Source organism: Varanus komodoensis, unplaced genomic scaffold (genome assembly GCF_004798865.1).
Source record: "Varanus komodoensis strain SLA01 unplaced genomic scaffold, ASM479886v1 scaffold26, whole genome shotgun sequence".
Classification (NCBI taxonomy): Eukaryota; Metazoa; Chordata; class Lepidosauria; order Squamata; family Varanidae; genus Varanus; species Varanus komodoensis.
Genome location: NW_025335684.1, coordinates 11322536 through 11346726, shown reverse-complemented (window position 1 = coordinate 11346726; position 24191 = coordinate 11322536). Strand labels below are relative to the sequence as shown.

Genomic DNA, 24191 nt, shown 5'->3' with positions numbered 1-24191 from the left:
GACAGGCGTCCAGGCGGTTGGCAGCCCAGCCACCGTGTTGCTACATTAGCAGCAGTGGGAGGACGCAGACCCAGACCGTAGGAGTTGGACTTTCCACGCTGGGCAGTGAGCATGAGGAAAGGTAAGTGGGGGAGAAGACAGGCAGACATTGCCAGCCGTCGCTTTCAGGGGGTTTCTTTCCTGCGGTGCGACAGGTGCCTGCAACTGGGGCAGTGGTCAATTCTCCCCTTTCTCTGACCTTGGAAAAGGATATGGGCCATTTTGGGAAGGGGAGCAAAGCATTTCCAAGGCTGCGTTTGCAGAGGTTCTCTGCTTGCTTGCTCTGAAAGGCTTCCGTGGACAAACAAGTGTATTACATTAGTGCAAACTCTGGAGGAAGTGATCAATTAATTAGCTGGGTGGTGGGACAGATAACTTGTGCATGGAAGGTCTTGATTCAGTGCCCAGTATTTCCAGTTTAAAAATCAGTCGATCCGTCAGGAGATTCTTCTCGTCTGTGGTCCTGGACAGCCACTGGGCTGTCGTCTTGCAGGACATTTAAAAGATCTGGCGCTCTAATCCACCTAAAATGCACACATGCTAATTAATGTGACTAAGTGCACATTCAGAAAGAATTACCAGGAGCTAATCAAAATTTCACAGAAATTAAAAGAGGTCCATTGATTCCCCATCCAAATCACAACCATGAAAAACCATTTAATTCATTTGCATCTCCAACCAGCCAAGATCAGGAATTCCATTTTAATGGCAATTAATATACAGTGGTTATGAAAGGATGTGAAAAGGTACATAAAAAGAGAGAGGGCTTGTCATGATTGTGTTCACACCCTCATATTCCCAAACCCAGGGATGAGAAGGCTTCTCTTGGCATCAATGAAAAAGTTTCCCCTAACTTTAACAGTGGTCCATTGCTGTGGAAGCAACACCAGCTTGCATTGGCACCAATGGAAACTTGGGGTTCTGTGCAAAACATTTGGAGTTCTGATAAATGGATCTGTGGTCCAGGTCCCACGGGAACTCCAGTGGCCCTTGCTATTCAGGGAGCCTGACCTCAGTCAAGGCAGGTTTCCATATGCTTACGTTTCTATTCAGCTAGAAGTAAATTGACATATTATTAAGACTATCAAATAACTAGCTCCCCCTTTTGAAACCTGGTAATTATTTTATAAAGAGTTAGTCACCAGAGAAGTTAGCATCATTCCAAGGTGTGGGGAAGAATGCAGGCTTTGATTATAAAGCAAAAATATGCACACAGAAATAAATATATTTGGCAGAAGGTTGGACAAAGCACTAAAAGGTCAACATGAAATAAAATCCAAACACAATGCTCAGGCAGTCAAAACCTGATGGTCATTAAAACACTCTGCTACACAAGTGCGAGAAAAATACAGCATATGCTTTAGAGTACGCGCTCGGCTGAGGAGGCATATGAAAAACTTTTTCCGTCGTGCATCTGTGGGTGCTACCTGCTACCTAGGGATGTGCTGGACTCCAATGTCCATTTAAACCCCTTTACATGCAATTTGGTATAATTATAATGAAATACTTGTGTAATTATTTGCCTAATTACTTCCTTTCATTTATAACATAATAGTTGTAATGACAACTTTATGGCTAAAGGAATACATCTAAATAATAAGGAAATAATTAAAAGTTATACATAGAATTTTACACTGAAAAACAGTGAAGTTTTCTCTGACTTTGCCTTTTTTATTGGTTTGTGTCTGACTTTTACTTTGTAGGCTCTCTGGGGCAGAGGCCTGTCCTACCATGTGCCATGCACATAGGGTGACAATATCTGCTTTAATTTAACAGAAACTCCATTTGTGGTTGACTTAACCCCCATTGCTCTAAAACAGCAAAAACTCGCTGATAAGATACTGTCCTTGGAATTTGTGACTTATTTCCTTAATGCAATATTAGCATACGTCCAATTCAAATATTAAATTACATTCCATAAAAGATGCCCACATGCCTCCCATCCTCCCATCTAAAGTGCTTCTGGAGAGTTCTTCAGAGCTGATGAACGTGGGGCTTGTCCGCCATTCGGCCGCCATGTTTGCCATTGTCGATGTCATCAGGCTACGACTCCCATCACCTCTGACGAGAGCCCACCTGGTTGGACTGATGGGAACTGGGATGTGGCATAAGCAGGACCACCAGTTCCCTACCCCTGTGCTAGGACGCTATTCCACGTTCTTCTAGTGGAAATACGCTGGGAAGCGGCTGCAGGATCCACTCCATGGGAGCCTTCCAGGTGTGTTGGGTTCAGCTCTCTAGGACACCCCTTGTTATGGAGACTGATCAGGAAAGCTGGGGATATATTTGTTTATTTTAAACTTTTGTATCACAGTGATATCTTGGGATGGCATACAATAAGGAACAAATAACAAAACAACACACAAACTACAAAACAACACACAAAACAAACACAGCATCCAGCAAGTCAAAATAAAAATCCCAGTTAAAACCAACTAAACGTTAAAATAATGGGGAAATAAAAAGGTTTTCACCTGACACTGAAAAGAATAAAACATTTGCACCAGGCAAGCCTCTCTGGGGAGCATATTCCATGGATGGGGCACCCACAGAGAAGGCCCTCCTCCAGGTAGCCACCTCCTGATCTTCAAGGAGGGCTCCCGGAGCAGGGCCTCTGCCTCAGAGCTCAAGGGGCACATAGGGGAGAAGGCGCTTCTTCAGGTACGCAGGACCCAATCCGTTCAGGGCGTTGTAGGTCATCACCAGCACCTTAGCTTGGGCCCAGACTTCAACTGGCAGCCAGTGTAACTGACCGAGGACCAGCGTTATATGTGAGTGCCTGCCAGTCCCCAATGATATTCTGGCAGCTCTGTTCTGAACCAACGGGAGTATCCAGACCGTCTTCAAGGGCAGCCCCACATAGACCATGTTGCAGTAATCCAATCGGGAATGGTGGTCTGGAGAGGAAGGCTGACGGAGGAAGGGCATCGTTCAGCGGCAGAACGCATGTGGAAGGCCCCAGCTTCAGTTGCTGGCTGATGGAAACTCTCCTCCTGACTCCCCAGAGATGCTTTGCTGCCCATCTGGGTTGACAGTACTGGACTAGGTTGACCAAAGGTCTGACCCAGTACAGAAGGGCTGTAGCTCCCTGATCAAGCATGAACATTGCATGCAAAAAGTCCCCCGTTCAATTTACAGCATCTCCAGATAGGGCGAGGAGAGACTCTCAGCCAAACCCTGGAGGGCCACTGCTGCCAGTCAGTGTTGGCACTACTGGGCTAAATGGACTGAGGGTCTAACTCAAGATGCAGAAGGGAGGGCTGGGAAAACTCTGGCCTGAAACGCTGGAGAGCTGCCACCGCCAGTCCGTATTGAGGCAGGAGGGGTGCCCAGCATTTATGAATGGCCTCCTCTGTACTGGAGTGTCTTGTGCACAGACAAACATGGTGGCTCATTTCTGCAGCTCAGTGTGGTATGCAGGGGATGGAGCCTTCTCGTTTAAAGACGTTGCCTTCAAGGGAACTTACAGTTGGCAGCCGTCGATGGGACTCTGCCATGGCTTCGTTCTCATTCACAAGAAACCTCTGGAGGAGACCTTAAAGCTGCCTAGCCTAGCCTGGAGCCCTCCAAATGTTTTGGATTACAACTCCCAGCATTCTTGACTATTGGGCATAATAGATGGGGTTGAGGGCAAATGAAGTCCAAACATCTGGAGATCACCACACAGGTGACCCTCTTTCAGCCTAACTTCTGGGCACCCTATTCCAGTGGTGGGCAGGCTTGGAAGCAAAAGAAGGCAGGGTCAAAATACTCCCAAAGATCAGTATATTCCAGTGTAGAGCCTTTCTGCCAGTAACTAAGCTCAGGAGAGGCCTTTTGACTTTTAAAGATGGGGAAAATTCACAGAAGCCAGGAGAAAGGGTGGTAGCCACTCAAGAACCTCAGAAGACCAGATGGGGCCTTCAAGAATGGATAGATTTAGCCTACAGGACTGAAGTTCAACACCCCAGCCTTAAAACATCACAAATGCTTTATTTTAAAATTATTATGATTATCTGTACTTTACAAGAAACATGGTTTAGATGATGTGAAATCCCACATTTAAGAGTGGAGTATGGGCTATATGTGAACCACATGTTTTGAAATGTGGGTCATCATATAGTCTAGACTCCGCCAATAAAATAGACCATGGTGATCAACCCCACTGTTAACAAACCAACAAGAAACCATGGGTTCTCTTTATGGTCTGTTCATGGTTAGCAAGCCACGGCTGGGTTCCGGTGACACAGTAACTCACAATTTCAACCTGAGTCCATGGTTCAAGAATAACCCACACTCAACCAATTCAACATAAGCACTCCACTATTCTTGTTCTTTTAGCATCGCTTGAGTGCTGTCAACCATCGTGTCCTTCAGAGCTCAACTTGAGTTTCACTGACTGCAATGGGTCTAATCTAAATAGCACTAAGACTGGATCCTAAGACCTGTTCTTTCATCTGCAGGATACAGTCTCATTAAATCTCCTTTATTTATTTCAGCAGTGAAATATAACAGGGGAACTCTTTATCTCGTCGCTGTGCTTACTACTTATTTTACCTTCTAAAAATAGAGCACTTTTCCTGGCTTAGCTTAACGGTACAACAAAATCAACTATTAACTAGGGAGACATGTTTCTCTGGCTGGCCTTGTGAAGGTCATCCTGGATTGGTGAACAGATCACCATGTTCCTCCATATGTAAAGAAGTTAATGCCATGGCAGGGTGGGGAGAAAGACTTTTGGTGCTGCAGAGGATTGCAGGAGACGGGCGAGATGGCCAGAAAGCCTGGCGAGGTGGGTGGCATGTGGCTTGTTCAGAGGACGCTCTGATTTGAGAAGCTAGTCTGTCACCTGTGTTATTTATTTACAAGATTTATATCTTGCTGTGTCTCCAAGAAATATCCTGAGTGGTGAACAATACGAAGGAAGGAAGGAAGGAAGGAAGGAAGGAAGGAAGGAAGGAAGGAAGGATTAAAAAATACAGGGTGAACATCTTCAAAATCAAGTTATGCTAATAAAACCATGGCTGGTCAGCCAGAGAAGGCTTGTTTAATCTTTCCAGCGGACACCAACAACTCTTGCTTGAGATCAACAGGCAGGGGCCTCCACAGAGAAGGAGCCAGTACACTAAAGATCTACCCTGAGTGCATCTTGACTGGACCTCTGGTCCACATGGAGTTCCCAGGGTTGTCTGCACTCTTGTGTTGCTGCCATCCTAAACTTTTGTGCTCACCTGTGATGTTACTGGGAGTCCTCAGATGGAACCTACAATGGGCTTCCACAATCATGAGATCTAGAAACAAGCTTTCTTAATTAAATGTTGGTAAATTCTGCAGTTTTGTGGAGCAGTCCCAGCAAACTGGGTTCTGGGGGTTCCTTGGGCAAGAGGCCTCAAGTGGGCTGCTCTTCTGACACACCTCCATGATGCCAGCATGGCTCCACTTGGGTGTCTTCTCCTCGTGCTCCTGGTAGAAGAGTGCCAGGTTGCCTCTCCTCCTGCCTGTACGCATGCTGTTAGAGGACAGGCAGACAGGCAGACAGCAAGAGCTGAGGATGACTGGGCATAGGCAGAGAATCCCTTCTGGGAACTGAGCGAACCTTAAACTTTGCTCCAGACCACAACATTACACCACTGCTGGCTTGTCTGTTCCTGCCTGATAGCTTATGTTTTATTCTTATCTGCCCAACAGAAGTGGTGCTGGTGTTGACGTTATTCGGGTTGTTGGCAGCAAGGTCTCAGCCCCTGGAAGCAGGCGCCACCAAAGAACATGCCAACCCAGAAAGCCAGAAATGTCCCAGTCCGTGTGCTTGCAGTTGTGATGACTGCAATGAGGAACTGAACGTCTACTGCAGTGTTCGGAATCTCACCAGCCTGCCTGAAGAGGTGCCCAGAGGCGTGAGGATGTTGTGGCTGGATGGAAACAATTTCACTTCCTTGCCAGCTCTTGCCTTCAGAAATCTCTCCAGCCTGGAGTTTCTCAACCTTCAAGGCAGCCAACTGTCCAGTATAGAACAGCACGCCTTCCATGGCTTGGAAGGGTTGGACATCTTGCTCCTTGAACGCAACCAGCTGAAGTTGTTGACACCCAACATCTTCCTCCACCTGCAGAACTTGGCCTCCCTGCGTCTCAACAACAACCAGTTTAGCAAGCTGGAAGAGGGTGTATTTGCTGGGCTTTCCAATCTATGGCATTTGAACCTTGGATGGAACTCCTTGGTGGTCCTACCAGACAAAGTCTTTCATGACCTCCCTAACCTGAGGGACCTTGTCCTGGCTGGGAACAAGCTGCACTATCTCCAGCATCAGCTGTTCTACAGCCTCAGTGAGCTGAGAGAGCTGGACCTGAGTGGGAATTCACTCAAGGGCATTAAAGGAAACATTTTCACAAAGCTTCATAAGCTGCAGAAGCTGTACCTGAACCAGAACCAAATCAACGCCATTGCCCCACGGGCCTTTGTAGGCATGAAGTCTCTGCGATGGTTAGATCTGTCCCACAACCGTCTCACCACCCTGTTTGAAGACACATTCTTGGGTCTTTCGAGCCTCCATGTATTACGCCTGACCAGCAATTTGATAGCGAGCCTGAGGCCAAGAACCTTCAAGGACCTCCAATTTCTGGAGGAGCTACAGCTAGGGAGCAACAGGCTCCGAAGCTTGCCAGAAAAGGGGTTTGACAAGCTGAGCCAACTGGAGGTCCTTACTCTGAATGAAAACCAGATTCAGGAGATCAGGCCTGGGGCGTTCCTTGGGCTTTCTAACGTTGCTGTGATGAACCTTTCTGGGAACTGCCTCAAGACTATTCCGGATTTCACATTCCGGGGCCTGAGCCAGCTGCACAGCCTCCACCTGGAAAACAGCTGCCTCAGCCGGATCAGGCCCCAGATGTTTTCTGATCTTTCCAGTCTGCGGCGGCTTTTCTTGCAGCATAATATGATCTCTGAGATAGAGGAACATGGCCTGAGTGACCTGCATGAGCTCCTCGACTTGGACCTCAAGCACAATCACTTGAGAAGACTTTCTGCAAATCAGTTCATAGGCCTCCGGAACCTTGAGTATCTTCTCCTGGCTTCCAACCAGTTGCTGGAGATCTCTCCTGAAGCCTTCGCCCCACTCCTGCGCCTCTCCTGGCTTGACCTCTCTAACAACTGCCTGGAGGTGCTGGATGGCAATGTCCTTGCGTCCTTTTCCAAACTGGGATATCTGAGTGTCAGGAACAATTCGCTGAGGGCTTTCTCAATGGGTTGGCTTGGGCCGTCTCCCACACTCGCCCAGCTGTGGCTGGAGGGGAACCCGTGGCAGTGCGACTGCAGCCTCAGGGACCTGCGGGAATTCGCCTTGCAGTACCCCAGTGTGGTCTTGCGGTACACACAGTCCATCACAGAAGGGGACGCCCCTGTGTATACGTACAACAACATCACTTGCGTCAGCCCTGGAGAGGTGGCAGGACTTGACCTGCGGGACCTTGAAGGAGGCCATTTTGCCAACTGCTAATCGTGGGTCTTCTGCCTGCTTTCTGCAACGCTGGCATGCTATCCCAGATCTTGTGAACTAACGAAATCCATCTATCGCCATGAAATTCCAACTCCCCTTCTTCCTTTGATAAGGGTCTGATTTAAAGAGATATCTTCAAGAGCGTACATGTGTGTTGCCCAAGCCTTCTCTTTGGGTATTCAACCTCATCAACTACCCCGACCCTCCTGCTTTGCACTCTCCAAGGGTTGAAGACCCAACTACTGGAACGGGGGTGTTGGACCTTAGCCTCCAGCCCCACCTGCTATGGGAAGGCAGTCCCTGAGAGCGCACTGGTTTGTCAGACGTGTGTGGAAGAGCTTTTTTTGGTTGTTTCCCCGAACTATGGAATGCATACCCTGAAGAACTTATGACTGACTTCCAATTTCCTAACCTTTAGAAGGGGTATGGAGAGGCGTCTTTCCAGTTAGCATTTTGAAAGAGGTAGCTGTAATGTTTTGCTTTTAATGTTTTGTTATTGTAATCGTTTTTAATGTGTGCTTTGTACATTGCCTTGATGGCCTTTTAATAGGTAAGGAGGTATCTACAATTCAATAATAAATAATTCCTCAAAACCGAATTCGGCCCTCAGGCCAAAGGTTTCAGTCCTGCTGCAAAAGAACCTGTGACAGCCCTCTTCTCCCTGCAAATGATGGTCCGTTAAGCAGCTGAAATGCTGTCACATAAATGTTTGGCAGATGCATCACTGCTTCAGCTATTTTGGAAAAAAGTGACTCATACATAAATAGATAAAAAGCAAATGCCCTTTTTGGCAGGAAAGGTCTAGCAGGCCTGAGACTGGCATGCGGTCGGTCCTGGACCACTTTTCGCTCCTTCTCTTTCAATTTCTTTGGCATTGTGAACTGCACAGCAATAAACCAAAACAAGAGAATGGAAATTTAAAAAAGAAAATAATTATCAGCACACACACCTCTGCCTATAATTGCATACATTTAAATGGATCAATTACATGCAAGCATCAACAAAGGCAGACCCGACAAGCGGCTGTGTGTCCACACGCAGGGCACACCATTTGCTTAGATACTGGGTGTGCTTTTAGGTCTTTATCTTCCTAGTGTGGCACCAGGGACCTTTTTACTGCCATGGATGCCAAAATTCCAGCAGGAGCTGCCGGCCAGCCTGTTTTTCAGCCTGCTTTTAGTACAACTTCCCCCAGTGTTCTTATCAGTACAAGGCGGATCATCAGGAACAGGTCTTTTGTCAAGTAAATTGGACTTTGTAGACCATTTGAGACAAAGCCACTCCAAAATACTTAGCCTCACAACAGGAAACAGAACATTTCTGCCCAGAGAATTCATTCACCCATGCAAGCTGCAGGCAGTCCTGAATTGCAAACGTTTGAGTCCCAAACAATCCATATTTACAACCTGCCATTAAGCTTATTAATTTAAAAAATTATTGCAGAAAATCATCACCGCCATAGACAGGAAGCAAAAGGGGAGAGGAGGAGGGCTTCCAAAGCATCCGCATAGAGAGGAGGCAAAAGAGAAGAGGGAGCCCTCCGAAACATGCCTTCTTGGCCCACCCATCTGGAGAGGAAAATCTGCATTTCCGTGCTGCAAAGTGGAGGTCTGGTGAGTCAGTGGAAAGGCAGGGCTATGGATATTCAGTTTTCTCCTTTCACAGGAGTCCTGTGTCCCCAGGCCTATATGTGATCCAACGCATATACAAATTGAACCTTAAGACTAATTTCCATTTTCTGAGGAACCGAACTGTGATTACAGATAAGCTTGTGGAAACAGAGGCGATGGGCATTTCATTCTCCCATCTTTCCTGGGAAGATGGGGAAAAGCGAAAGGTATCTTCTTTGGGCTTATCAAGATACCTTCTTTAGGATCAGAGGATCTATTCCAGCAGGACATGCACCCTTCATCTTGCCAAGCGCCACATTAATTTCTTTCAGGCTGTGTAAGGAAGAATTCCCACTGGATTACACTTTGAGACGCAAACCCTGACACTTCTCCCTCAGCTCAGCCAGTTTTGCCAGTTTTGCAACAGCTTTTAACACAAGAAAATGGTGACCTCACACAGTCACCGACCCCGCTCTCTGGGCAGACATGCGATCACCTACATTGCACTGGACGAATGCAATAAAAAGGTCTAGTACTTAGAAGCTTGTCAATCACAATACAGAATTGTTTGATGTATCACTTTGACCTGCTGCTCTAATTCCAGATATTATGCCATTCCAGGCAGGGCAAGAAGCCAGGAGGCAGAGAACAATGGATTTACAAGAATCCCTGATTGTGGAATCATGTTGAATTGTGCCGTTCGAGTAAACTGATTCTGTTAGGTGGCAATTACCTGCTGGGATTATTGATAAAAAAATAGGAATTGTCACGCAATTTCCAATAGTGATTTCACATGATGTGTGTAACAGAAGTGGCACCTACACCAGGCCACTGAATTGCTGGAGGGAGGGACTGACAAGGGAATCTGAGGTTTACAGAAGTGCAATAGAGTGGGAGTAGGCAGAAGACTGGAGGGCCACACTAATGGATCTCCTCTTGAACAGAGTAAAGATCCCCTTAGAATTAGCTGGTTCAAAGGCATCACAACAGAAAGGATTTTAGACTTGGGCTTCCATTTGGAGGGTTCCTTTTGCAACCACAGGCAAAATTTGGGTCCAAAGTAACTTCAGGAGCACCTTTGCCCATGTGATCCGCCTCACCTGCTAGGGATTACCTTCTGAAGTGTCAGAGGACCTTTCGTATTGGTTGCCCCTAAACTATGGAGTGGCCTGCCAGGGGCAATGCATCTGATATCCCGGACTGCGGCCTTCAAGAGGGAGTTCAAGATGCATCTCTTCCAACAGCCCTTCCCAAATTCACTCTATTTAATATGCTTACTTTTAGTCTAGTGTAATTATCGCTGGTTTTAATTTCATGGGAATTGCCCAGAGGCTATGGGGCTGGGAGTGGTATATAAAAATCAAAACGAGCAGCTTTTGAGACACTTTGATCTCCAAGAAAGGGTTTGTAATAAAGCGTGAATGAACAGACTGCAGTTTTCTCAAGTGGGAGTTACAAAGAGGTGAGCTCTGGCAGCGAGGGAGGTGCAGCGCGGAGGAAAGGTAGGAGACCCTCGATGGAAGCTATGGCTAACTTTAGCCAGGTTGCAGCCTCGATAACTTCTGAAGCCAGCAGCTAGGGAGGATGGCACAAGCCGGGGGGTTTCCTGACCACTGTCCACCTGATTATTTCAGCAGTAAGGCACCCAAGGAGCTGCGGACCCCTCATGAACCGGATTGACAAAATATGCACAGAGACCTTAACTGAAACAGCGCGTTGTGTTTAATGGGTGGTGGCTCACCCGTGAGTTGTGATCCATTCCGCAGAGCAGTAAAGAAACGGATTTCTCAGGAGACAGCGCTTGTGCGAGGCTTTCGCGAAGGCCCCTGCCACACAAGGGCCGGGGGCCTCGCTAGGAACATGCTGCCCTGCCTGAGCAAGGGAGCCACCCAGGAAGGGGGATGGAAAGCACCGAATGCCACAGTCCCGCTGGCAGCTTGGCTGGGGTGAGGACGGACAGAGCGCGAGGGAATGGACTTTTCTTTGGCTCTGTGTGTGCACTTGCAAACTCCGGGTGGGTGGAATGATGGCTGTGCATTTAAGGAAACCACCCACTGCTGGAACTGCGTTAATGCTGCCACTGAGCGGCACTCGTCCAGAGGGGAAACTCGGTCTTCGGAAGGGGCTGGTGCAGTCTGACCCTCGCGAGAGGCGCTCCCGGTTTGCGGAGCTCTCTTCTGAACCGCTCCCTCGGCTCATCCTTCCAGGACAAGGTGGCGCCGGTGAACTCAAATCCCAGCCGTCGCTTCTGCCTCAGGAGCTGCATGTGGACGCCACAGCCAAGATCTGCTGGGCGATCTGGGAGAGCGCGGGGAAGGCCAAACTCTGGGGAAATTCCTGTGGGAAGTCTCTGCTGCCTTCTAAGCTCTGACTGAGCTGGGGGTCCAGCGGCACACAACCTGTCCCAAAGGCAGAATCGCAGAGTGAGGGAGACATTTAAGGCACAGAAAGTGGTCAGGCCAAGACCTGGTTTCTAGCCTCCCTGGGTGACTTTGGGCCAGTCACTGACTCTCATCCTAGCTTATACCTTGCAGGGGTCTTGGGGCAGAACACAGACAGGCCGACTGGGGATGCTGCCCTGGGTTCTCTGAAGGGAGAAAGGCAGGGTACTACGTCTAGCAAAAATAAATGCAGGTGTTTTGATCTAGCAGCTTTCCCCAACTAGGCACCCTCCAGGTGTGTGGGACTGCAACCCCCATCATGCCTAGCCAGCAGGTCAGAGAAAGGCTGCTAGGGTGCTGTGACCCACCAGTTCCCTGAACCAGACGATGGGAAACATTTGCTACTTTTGGACAGTGAATGGAAGAGAAGACTCAGATTAAATTCCGACCAGCATTTCTCCTTTAAATTCACAAGACTGCGTGATGGAGAGAGAGGCCGCTTGCTTCTGGGCTGGTGCTCGGCTTCCGCAAAGCACACTCTGGTGAGGCGGGCTTTTCCTTGAGCATCCCCTGACTCGACAAAGGGCCTTCCCATTCTTGGCCAGTGACCTTTCTGCTGTCAGCTACCAACACTCTGATGAAGAGGCCAATACAGTGCAGTTGTTAAAAGCGCTGGACCAGGGTCTGGGGGTTGCAGATTCCAGGCCCTGCTTGGCCACAAAGCTCATGATGTCACTTTGGGCCAGCCCCTGACTCTGCCTAGCCTACCTCACAGAGTCGTTGTTAGGATAAAATTGAGAGGAGGAAGAGGGGGATTAGGTAAGATGTCTTCCGCTTCTTGAAAGGAAAAAGGGTGAGATATAATAAATGCAGGCAGCATAATCAGCTTTACATTTCCCCCCTTCTTCCAATCTCTGAACATGGAAAGGCTCCTCTGATGTGGGTTGCTTACGTTTATTGGCCTTCCTGCTCTTCCTTAAATAAACTCTGCTCAGTTGGACTTTGGGGCTGGGCTGGATTCTTAATGGCACTTTCCAAGGTCAAGCCACCCTCCCTGCTTCGCACTGACTCGCACCGTCTAGACTGTTGGAACGACACGTTAAGCCTTAGCTGCTGGGAGGGAGAGAGGGAAGGGGTGTCTGGCCAGCAGACGTCAGTGCCGAGTGGGCTGGCTCCTTACCCTTGTCCGCTCACTCAGCTCCGGCTTCAGTTCGCTAGGAGCAAGTGGTGGCGAAGCAGGGGAGGCACATGCCGGGGGCTACATGACGGGCCAGGTGCAGGAAGGGGGGGGATCTCTGTCCTGACAGGTGTGCATGCCAGCACGAACAATACCGAGCACGACCTCAGTCTCTCCTGGAGGGTGCGCTGGATCCACTGAGGTACTCACCGAGAAACGGGACGCCTGCATGCTTGGCCAGCTCCTGCCCCCCACCTTTGGAAAAAACGTTTGTGCATTCCTGGAATGAAAGAGGCAGCCGATTGGCAGGGGCAGCAGAAACCTCTTGCTCACGGGCGGGTGGCTGAGTGTGCCAGGCAGACCCAGTTCTAAGCCTTGCTCCCTTACGGCTGTGGGTCCGCTCTTCCCCGGGGGAACCCTTGTCAGTAGGGGACACAACATCTCCGGGCTGTGGGCACATTTGGCAAGTTCAGCAGCTCCCCAAGACGGCTGCTGCTGGAGGAGAGGCGAAGGACAAGGCCCCAGCCACGAAGACCGAGCACGAGCCAGGGGAAGGGTCCGCGCTCCGGCACGCTGGACAAGCAAGGTCTCCGCATAGTGGAAACCTGTTTCACAGCGACTGCAGCTGCTGGCAAGGCAGGACGTTAATTTATATGAAAAAGGAGGTGATTCTTGGGCCCAGCAAAGCTGCTTGGCCCACACTGGCTTCCGACTGCCTACCCCTCACCCAGTGCATGCACCTCCTGGGACTGCCCGTCTATTCCGACCCAAGGTATTTCCAACCAATCAGTGCAGTGGGGAGGTACAGCCTCTCTGGTGCAGCCAATCGGAGGGACTCTCTGCCCCCAGGTCTAGAGACTCTGCAGCTGCGGCCAACATCAGCGCGGACCAACGCCGCCGGCGCTGCGCCTTCCTCGACCTCCAGGCTCACCGAGCAGTGTGGGCAGATGAAGCCGCTCATGTTCTCCACGATCCCAAGGACCCGCAAGCCTGTCTTCTTGCAGAACGTCAGCTCTCGCCTCACGTCCCCCACAGAGACCGCCTACAGGAGGAGGAGAACCGCGGGTAGAGCGAAGGACCAAAAGGCAGCCAAATCCACGAGAAAATATCCAGCAAGCATGTTGCCTTCATTGGCGAGGAAGGTTATAAAGCGATGAACACGCAGGACCGAGATGCTTGGCAAAACAGGGGAGACCTTTCCTAGGGAAGGCATTCTGCAACTGGGGTGCCACCACTAGGCAGCCCCCCCATAGCCGCCTGCTTCACTTGCTTGAGAGGGGCATGTAGAAGAGGGAACAGGTCAGGCCTATATGGGAAGAGGCAGCACTTCTTCCCATTTTTCTCTGTCCAGCAGAGGCTGGAAAAAGGTTTCTAAAATATGGCTGGCTATACAATACAGAGTGACTAATAATAAAGATGCTAACATGCAGCATCTGTCAAAGCAGCAAACTCTGATTGGTAGTTAGCTCTTGCCCACATCAGGAGTTGATTGCAAACCGAATCCCTCCCTTCCCTTTCCCCAGAAGGGGATGGCTCCACCCTCAGGGTGGTGCCTGCTGATTATGGGTCCAAACATGCTGGAACACTGGGCAGGACTTAACTAGTCAAGCTTACCGGGCTTTATGATGGTGACAAGTATTGGGCTGAAGTCGCACCTGTTCCCCAATGACCCTCTTGTTCTACAGGCTCTCCTCCCACACCAGAGGCAACCTGGTTCTCACCCGCTGTTTGGCTAATCTTGCAGCAGGTTCACTTTGTCATCCCAACCCCTCCTCTTCCTCATCTAGCTCACCTTCAGAGTCTAACTATCTAGCTTGGAATGGGCCAATCCCTACATCCTTCAGGTAACCTGGACCTTAGCTATCAAGGGCTCTGAAAGTTAAGACCTGCACTTGGAATTGGGCCTGGAAATAGCCTGGCAGCTGCTGCAGCTCCTGAAGCACTGCTGTAACGTATTCATATTTACTAGTCCCCTTCAGCAACCTTTTTGCCTGGCTGGGACCAGCTCAGGTTTCTGGAGTGCACTTATCCAGACAAGGGACTACCAGAACATGGAAAACTGTAGCCACATTATCGCTGCCCAGCTAAGGATGTAGCTGGCATATCAGCTGATAAAGACTGTGTCAGGCCCTCAAGTCCACCTGGGCCTTTAGTGACAATGCTGGGTCCAAGCACATCCCCACCCTTCAAGTCCAATCCTTCAGCGGGAGCAGAACCCCCTCCAAAGCAGGTTGAACATCACTCAACTGGGCAGGCTTCCCCAGAATCTCTCAGAACGCATAGGAATTTCAAGGCAGCTTTCCCATGTCCTTGCTGCTCCCTTCTTGCCGCCCAGCAAGCAGCTCCAGGCGACCAAATGCCGCCTGCAGGTTGGACCAGCCAACCTGGACGGACAAGCCCAAAAGACAGTAAGAGGCCCAGGTTAGGTGTGTCCCCAGCCAGTACAGCCCACAGCATTCGCTAGCTGCTACAGCAGCTGTTTTTGGGGGTGCTACTTAAGCATGCAGAAGGTTTTCTCGCCAACCTTAAAAAGGGTCAGGGTTCTAAGCCCAACTTTTGCTTGTTCCGATGAAGCTTCTGGCAGCCTGGAGTTGCAAGACGATGGCTTGTTTTCATTTAAAGAGCAATTCAAGATGCCCAGAAAGGTGCCCAGAGACAACGGTGGAGGGCACAGCTTCAAAGCCAAGGGATCGGCATGTACCTGAGGTGTTGTGACCAAAATTGCTCCAAGGGGGTTGTAAGGTCGAAGGGCTTCGACGCTGGAGATGTGCTCATCAGAAGTCCCAGGGGGTGTGTCCACGATCAAGAAGTCAAGTTCTCCCCAGGTCACGTCAGTGACAAACTGTTTTATCAGAGCTGTAGAAACACACAGAGCACAGCATGGACAAGGCGGCAGGAGAATCAAGCAACCTTCCTCTGACCGCAGCCTGGAAGGCAGCCTACACGCGCGCCACTGAAATAAGCGCGCAAAGTTCAGCAGAGGCCACCTGTGCACGTCAGACGGCAAAAGCGGCCGCACGCCATACCATTTTTCTTCGGTCCTCTCCATACCACGGCATCGTCAGGGTTTTCCAGAAGGAAGCCGATGGACATGAGGGCGATGCTTTGGTCCTGGTCCACGAAGACGGGCACCCAGCCGCTGTCACACTGGTGAACATCTCGGTCCTGCACTTTAAGCATGCGGGGGATACTGGGGCCACAGAGGTCCACGTCCAGAATCCCCACCTGCGTTACAACACAGACGCAAGGTCCTTTTCAGATGTGACGGGCAGAGCATAGCACTTGGCAGCTACAATGAAATGGTGCAGTGTATGGCACTCCTTGTCAGTGTTCCAGCAAGCATGTGGCTTCTAGGACACTCCATGCTATCCTCCCCCCCCACACCGCAAATGAGCAGAGCTGTTCCCCCCAAAATGGCCATGGCCTGTTACAGGCTGTATCCCCCCACACTGGTAACCTGCCTGGGGCTGCATGTTTGGATAGCTGAACGACCCGAGTCTGAGGGGCACCTTTTATAATTCTCTAAAAAATTCCTGGTTTTTAGAAAGGGTCAGAGGTTCCTCTTTGATTCAGCTTCCAATTTAGGTAGTTTTCATGTTTTCACCTTCTTTTTCAAAAGTTGTGCCATGGCTTTATTGTTTGCAATTGTTGCACAAGGCCTGGATGGCACTTTTTTTTTTTTGCAAATAAAGCAGATAATTATTAAGGGAGCCAGTGTGCTGCAGTTGCCAGAGGGTTTGGCTGGAATTCAGGCGATCTGGGTTCTCATCCCCCCTTGGGCATGGAGCTCACTGGGCGACCTTGGGTCAGTCACAGACTCGCAGGGTTGCTCTGGGGATGAAATGGAGAGGAAGTCATTTAGGTGAGCCATGCTGGGTTCCTTGCAGGAAGGGAGGGGGGAAAGACATATAATCAACAGCAATAAGGTTGGCTTCCTAGGGCCCAGGGACTGTGCCTGCAGAGGGCAGTGCAAGGTAGATCTCGGAACAAAATCCCAAAGGCCATGAGTATCCTAGATTAAACCAGTGCCCCCTGCCCCTGCACTCGTCTGCGGCAGCACACCATGTGCTTTCCCGTGACACCTCGCCAAGGCTGAGCTGAAAAGCAGATCAGAGCCTTTGGACAGAGAGCAGCAGCACTGGCTGCTTGTAAGGCGCCATCACTTATGTAGCGCTTTTGAGTGCGCGCGCAGCTTTGGGTGAAAGACTGCGTTCATCCCAACAGCGACGGCAGCCGTGTCCCCGTGATCGGGTGGCGACACCCCCAGTACATGTGGTGGGTGAGCAGGATCAAATCGCGCCTGTGTGCCTGGCTGCACACCGTCCTCGGGGCAACGGCAGCCTTCACAGCCCACAAAATGGCTGAGGCTTGGCCCAGCCGGGCGATGCTTCCATCCAGCCGAGTGAGTGAGGAAGCATCTTCCCAAACCTCCAAAATTAAAGCGTTTCTTCTCGCTGTTGTTGTTATTATTCATAATAATACATTGCATTTATATCCTGCCCTTTTCCTCCTGTGAACAATCCAAGGCAGTTTACAGAGCCCCTTTTAATCCTGTGTTCGGTCGCAAGCTTTCAGAGATCACTGTCCACTTCATCAGACACATGTAGGGTTTATCCTCAGTTGGTAGATCAGCAAAATCCCTTGAATTACATCGTGGAAAGAAGTTGGGGGTGAAAATATTATTAGACCAACCCCCACGTGCTAGCGTAAACAGCAGGGGGAAATGGCACAGGACGTTCTCAAGATGGTGTGTAAACCGCTCAGAGAGCCAGCATGGCTCAGTGAACAGCACGCAAGCATTTTTATAAGTAAATAATATACCTACAAGTTAATTGGGGGTCTTGGCACACATTTCATGAATCTTGCGGCACATTGCTTAGAGCACGTTCCTCTACAACCAGGCAGGTGGCTCTGTCCACGCGAGTGGCTTATGCCGCAGCGACCCCACCAGCCTTCCACGAGTCAAGGGCTCTGGCGAGCTGCCTCAGCTCGGTCCGCATCAGACCGGACAAGCCGGCGTCCTGCAGATGCTCTGGCCTGTGATCCCCATGCAAATGGAGCGCTGGCCATGCCGGTGAGGGCGTAAGGGGACTGCCGCGCCTGCTGGGCACTAAACCAGGGATGCAAGACCTTGAGGCCGTGGACCAAGTCTGGCCCTCGGAGGGCCCCAATTTGGCCCCCTGGAGTTCCTCTGCCCTGGGCACAGCCCTGTCTCTTGCTCACCAACCATCTGCTGATTTCCTGCGACTGGTGCAGATTTTCCTATGTTTTAAAAGGTGAAAGGGTCTCTTTCGCCCTGGGCTATGCCTGCAGCTGGAAGGTGACTCAGAGAACCCCTCCAAGACTGAATCAAGCCCTCAGGCTGAAGAGGTTCCACACCTCCACAGGACTTTGGAGAGAGATCTTTCATAGGCCAGCCTGATGCTTCTGCAGGAAAAAGTCCTTCCTCCACAGCATTTGCGGGTTTTGGGGCAAGAGGTCAACACAGACAACCTTCTCTACAGCTGGGCAAAGAGTTTGCCACGCAGATACAGATGAGACGGAGGGAGGTGAGAAATGCCACCTCCGCTGTCTTCCTTTCCCATGCAGACTCTTCTGAAAGGAGGAAAGGCACACCTAGCTGAAGGTGCCGCGGAAGGAGAGGGGCAAATGTCCATTTGGAATCCATCACCCCCTCCCTCAACGCGGCTCTGTAAGTTGGACTTGCCAGCCACGAGCCCAGCAGGTGGGACCGAAAGCTTGCAGGGAAAGGCAGCCAACGGGGGCAGGGTGCGGCGAGGAGGCGTGCTCGGAACACGCTGCTGGAGACGACCTTTGCAAATACCGCGGAACGTCAGAAACACGAGCAAGTGGCTCCTAGATCAAATCAAGCCAGAACTCAGCCTGGAAACGAAAATGATGGAACCGTGGCTGTCACATTTCAGGCACATCAGGTGAAGGCGAGACTTATCGGAGAAGACAATCAAGCGAGAGAAAGCCAAAGGCGGAAGAAGACAAAGACCAGCCATGCGGTAGATGGGCCCCATAAAGGAAGCCATGGCCTTGACTTTGGAAACGCTGAGCAGGCTCGTCAGGGGCAAGACAGTTTGGATGACGCTCGTTCACAAGGTCGCCCGACATGAAGTGTCCGACATGGAGTTGCCCCGTGATAACACGTTTTCAATCAAAATCACATCCAAGTACAGCCTTGAATCTGTTCGAAAACGACACTGGAACCCAATTCACTTTAGCAATTCCCTCTCTCTATGGTCGTGATCTGGTTGTAATACTGACGGTTGCTTAGAAAAAATCAAAATGGTTTGAGAGGATTTGCAGGGAGATAACAACAGACGCACATCCTCTTACAGTTTGTTCATTAAAACAATCCCAGCAGGCCGTGCTGTTGGATATGAGGAGAGATCAGCCTCACTGGAAGACTTTCCCTTCCCCAAGTCCCCTTCCCACTCAACGTTTCTTGAGGGTCAAGTCTTCATCCAGCAAACCTGTAGGCAGGGACACTTAGAGGAGATGTTCAGGCCACAAAACAGACTAAAGATGATTTCAGGACAGGCATACAGAAAAGACCAAAGCCAAAGAGATGCCAAGTTTCAGCCAGAGAACTGTACGTGGAGACAGGGTGAAACCGACTGCCGGTATTTTTAATTACTGAGCAGAGAATGGAAGCTGGACATGATGAAATGAACATACCTTTTTCCCAGCATGACGCAAAGCCAAGGCTAGCTCGGTCGAGATGGTGCTCTTTCCCACGCCCCCTTTCCCCGACAATACCAGGATGATGTGCTGGACCCCGGCTAGGTTCCCTCTCTCTGAAAGAGACAAGAGGGCCAATATGAGATAACTGCAGCACCAAAGCGCTCCAAAAAGATGCCCTCCCCCAGTGGAGTGGAGTTAACTCCTCCCCTTTCTGGATTACCTGCAGACTCAAGAGAAGTGTGGAAAAGATGAAAGACCATGAAAAGCGCCAGTTCAGCACTTAGAAAGAGAAAGGATCGCATTGCCAAGGGGGAGAGTGTCCCCACCAGTTCTGGCGCACTTATTCCTTCAGTCCTCCCTACTTCCCATCTTTGGCACTTCTGGATTTTATTATGGCTTCCCTTTCTCTTAGTGGTTACTCCCTCCTCAGCCATATGCAAATTAGGCAATAGAAAGCCTCAATTTGCCAATTTTAATTCAGGTTACTTGCTGTAGTTCCCTGTTCTCTTGAACAGCTGAAACAGCGAAGGATCTCAACCAGGAAAAACTATAGATATAGGGAAGCCATAGGAGAGGGTGCTTGTATACTCAAGACAGACAGAATAAATGAATGAATGGACCCATACATTCATGTTTTTGAGGCACCAAAAGATTAACACAACTCCCCACAAAAATTCAGGAGAATGAGTGATGGTTGTCCAAAGAGCCATTTTTTGGGATGGGTGGCAAAGGGTAAAACAAGCAGCGTGCATGTCTAGCCTATCTTTGAACACCCTCACCGATGGGGCATTCATTCTTTGCCATTCTACAGCCAATCCTGGCAATCCATGATGAACTTGCTTTCCTGGGTTTGGATGTCAGGGTGACCCACTGGGGTTCAAATAACCCCTTGACTGAGCCATGAGTTGTCAAGGTGGCTTGTTTGTGAAAAATAAACCACCCTGTCGAAAGTGTTGGAATGTGCATGCCGCAACCATCCATCGTGGCTAGCTGCCCCGCATGGGTGTGTTGTTCCATAGACCAGTTCACTGATTTCACTGGAACTGAAGCTCACCTAAGTCGGGGCCAAACTCTTTATTTGCTTTGAATAAGACTGACTGTTTTCAATAGAACTCATTGCATGGAAAAGTTTGGGTGTGAAAGGCAAAAGCATGTATGTCCTTTAATAATTCCTGCCTTCACAAAATAGATGGATTTGTAAAACTTTTCAAGTCAATCTCTCATGAATTGCAAATTTCCCAAGTGCCCAATATGTCTGCCATTCATATCCGCAATTATTTAAATCAACAGCTGAACTTGCACTAGCGATTGTGACTGGCTTGCTGCATTTGGCAGAAGACAAATTCCAAGGTGACATCATGATTAGAATTCCATGGAGCCTCAGTCACTGCCTCTTGCAATACAGAAATGCAGGCAGGATGCCTGCCTTTGGAAAAATGTAAACACAACTATTAAGTGATCATAAACTCGGAAGGAAAAGATGAATGAGTTGAGTCACCAAGGAATTTCCTGCAGCTTTACACAACCAGGTTGAGGGAATATCTTAATAGGTTCCTCAGCTGTATTAGAAGTAGAAGGTATGACAGCTCCTCAGCAGAGAATTTTGAATGCATAAAAGGTTATGGAATGATGGATAGTGGAGAACAGGATTCTTGGAACTCTGCTGGGAAACAAAACAAGCTGAGTGGGAGCAGTCAGCAAGTTCTACCAGAAATGGAACCATCCCTGACCTTGGCAGAAGTCATCAGGAAGTCTACAAAAGGTAACACTGGGGCAACCTCTTCTCTTCCTACTGCTAAAAAAGTTTGAGACAAAGATTTTTGGAAAGGAGCATCAATATAATTATAGTTCCTTTTATTTTATTTATTTATTTTATTTAGGGAACTTCTATGCTGCCCCATTCGCCGAAGCCTCGACGAATGAGCTTCTATCCACAGGGAGAATTTCTTGTATGGCAATTTGTTCTCTTATCAGTATAAAGCAAGGGTAGGGAACTTATGGAGTCTCCCAGTATGTCACCAGACTGGCACTTGTCAGCATCGCCAGCGGAGAGGGATGATGGGTGCTGTGATCCAGCAAAACCCAGAGCAGCACAAATTGCCTACCTGTGGTGGAAAGGCAAATGGGATCAGATGGACCAGGGCAGGGTCAGTCCTACATGGGGCCGCGATGAGTCGAATATGACCTTGAGACTAGTAGCAACAACAAGTCCCACATGACCAAGTGGAGAATCCTGGGATTTGCAGGGCTTTTTATTCCAACTTTTCTTCAACATGCTATACATGTTACGGCATTTTATTTCTATACCACCCAGAGATAAAGCTGTTTGGACATTTTTGAAAGAGCAACATCCTAAAAATCTATTCAAGCAACATATAAAAATATATCACTTTTTTTTTAAAAAAAATCAGCAGTAAATTACAGGATCCATTCAAAACTTTGTCATATATTGAGAAATCCCTGAAAACAGAGGCAAATTTCCACCTGGTACTGAAAAGATGAAATGTCAGGCTAGGTGGGCCTCACTGGAATGAGAGTTCCATAACTGAGGGGCCACTTATTTTAGTGCTTAAATTGAACAGTTTTCAATCTGGTGTTGTACAACATAAGCCACTCGGACAGCCTTTTGGCTAAAGGGTGTATAAGTGTAATTCATAAATAATAAACCACAAGGCTCTGCCCAACCATGTTTTAGAAGTATGCATCCTGCATTCAGTTTAAACTCAATAATTTGTTCTGTGGGTGGCAGTGATGAGTGCGCCACAGAAGTGAAAACATATTGCTGATAAAGCTTTTCAGTCACAGAAGTTAGGCCAGCATTTGTGAACCTTAGGGCACAATTATTATTATTATTATTATTATTATTATTATTATTATTATTATTATTATTACATTTCTATGCCGCCCCTTGCCGAAGCCTCGGGGCGGCTTACAACACAATAAAATACATTGAAATACAATAGAGCATAATAAAATTACCATTAAATACAAAAATACAAAAAATACACTGAGTTACAAACATAATAATATAAAATTAAAATTATCAGTATAAAATAAGTAAATAAATAATATAGGAGGAGAAAAGAGAAGGAAGAAGAAGTTGCCCTGGCCAGATCATATGTTTTAACAATTAAAATGATGTTTAAATAAAAAGGTCTTTACCTGGCACCGAAAAACCAGTAACGACGGTGCCAGGCGGACCTCTCTGGGGAGTGAATTCCATAGGTTGGGCGCCACCGCAGAGAAAGCCCTCCTCTGAGTACTTACTCTCCTAATTTCTTTCATGGAGGGTTCCCGGAGAAGGGACTCTCCCGCAGATCTCAAGGGGCGGTCGGGCATATACGGACGTAAGCGCTCGTTCAGGTAGCCAGGACCCAAGCCGTTTAGGGCTTTATAGGTCATAACCAACACCTTGAATTGTGCCCGGGCTTCAATGGGAAGCCAGTGAAGCTGACGGAGGACTGGAGTCATGTGAGCATAACGCCCCGTCCCCGTCAGCAACCTGGCAGCTCTATTTTGCACCAACATCCAATGCCTGTTTACAAGTATACAATGTCCTACAACATCCAGCATTTTCCCCAGCTGGAGCGCAAGGAATTGTAGGTCTTCTTCTGTCTAAACATGCACAGGATTGTATTTATAAATGAATTATATTTCCATACCATGGAATAGTGGAAGTTATTGAGGTTCACAATGTCCCCCTAATTATGATCTTGATTGTGCCCTTAATCACCTGCTCATGAAAGAGAATCTCTGAAACTTAAGACTATCATTACACAGCTGCTTATATGAATACTGAGACAGAAACAGGCTTCCTGTTCCTTTAAAAGCTGCCCTGAATGTGGCGCTGTGGCTACACTGCTACACTAGTGCCAGGAAGGAGGGTGGGCAGGTTCAAAACCCCATTCAGCCTTGAGGAACAAATCGCCATCTCTTTCAGCCTAGCACACCTCACAAGACGGCTGCAAGGATATGATGGGGCTTGGAAAGAATTACAAAGGCCACCCTAAATCTACTTTCAAAAGAGAAGGAGCATGATGTAGCCGCTACAGCACTGGGTTACTATTCAGGAGACCTGAGTTCTAGTCCCCACTCGGCCATCGCATGGGCATTCAGCCTAACCTACCTCACAGGGTTGTTGTATGAATAAAGTGGAGGGGAGAATGATTAGGGGAGCTGTCCTGGGTTTCTTAAGGCGGGTGTGGGAAGCCTATAAATGAAGCGCACACACACGAACATCCAAAAGCTTATTCGCAGGTGGGAATAAGTGAGGCAGGGAGAAGGAGGGGCAAGAAAAAACCCCGAATAGATGAGTAAAAAGGTAGAGGGGTGGCAGAAAAAAAGGTGAAACTCAGGAAGCAGAAGAGCTGTATTAGAACCAGTTTCAACCGGCAAATATTTCCCCAGCGGGCAAATGAAGTCGCAGGGAACATCCAGCTGAACTTCACTGGTTGAATGTCTGTCTGCCTCCCCCGCCGCCCCGTCTCTAGCAGCCACTCACCCTCCTCCGGCTTCTCCATGCTGCGCTATTTCCCCTCCACTTCCGCCTTCCGGCGAACCTTCCTCCCATAAGTGACAAGCCGCTTCACTAATAGGCAGGTCATTGGAGGGCCATTTTCCCGCCTTCCGGCCCAGGCGCGAGTGAATGACAAAGATCCTGACGAATGACAAGAGAAGAGAAGGAAGAGTGGGCGTGCGTTGGCGCTAACCGTCCACTGCCCTCACCAATGAGAAGGCAAGTAGGAGCAGCGCGCCCGCCTATCACTTATGTTTTCCCTCCTCGGCCAATCGCCTCTCCAGAAACGCTTCCATAGGGATTGAT

At 49.0% G+C, this 24191-nt stretch overlaps 2 protein-coding genes and 1 long non-coding RNA gene across 3 annotated transcripts; 1 reads left to right on the top strand and 2 right to left on the bottom strand.

The window, feature by feature from the left end:
- On the top strand, positions 1–8106 carry IGFALS (insulin like growth factor binding protein acid labile subunit). The gene is made up of 2 exons (XM_044433489.1): positions 1–121; positions 5707–8106. Exons 1-2 carry the CDS (start codon positions 112–114, stop codon positions 7506–7508), a joined length of 1812 nt encoding a protein of 603 aa, XP_044289424.1. The 5' UTR covers positions 1–111; the 3' UTR covers positions 7509–8106.
- Positions 723–5794, bottom strand: LOC123025051. Its single transcript, XR_006415051.1, has 2 exons — positions 5250–5794; positions 723–2313 (listed from the first exon to the last, which is right to left on the bottom strand). It is a non-coding gene; the product is annotated as an uncharacterized LOC123025051 (long non-coding RNA).
- Positions 8107–10822: 2716 nt separating the features above from the next.
- NUBP2 (nucleotide binding protein 2) lies at positions 10823–23978 on the bottom strand. Its single transcript, XM_044433491.1, has 7 exons — positions 23871–23978; positions 19364–19482; positions 15703–15901; positions 15378–15532; positions 13608–13718; positions 12887–12956; positions 10823–11517 (listed from the first exon to the last, which is right to left on the bottom strand). The coding sequence occupies exons 1-7, from the start codon at positions 23887–23889 to the stop codon at positions 11372–11374; spliced, it is 819 nt and encodes a 272-aa protein (XP_044289426.1). The 5' UTR covers positions 23890–23978; the 3' UTR covers positions 10823–11371.
- Positions 23979–24191: the final 213 nt, after the last annotated feature.

Coding starts and splice junctions, on each gene's coding strand:
- NUBP2 (XM_044433491.1), bottom strand. Junction 15,533..15,702: donor GAGAGGACCGAAGAAAAATG/GTATGGCGTGCG, acceptor GTGTTTCTACAG/CTCTGATAAAACAGTTTGTC. Junction 11,518..12,886: donor TGCAGGCGTCCCGTTTCTCG/GTGAGTACCTCA, acceptor CCTTTGGGACAG/GTTGTGTGCCGCTGGACCCC.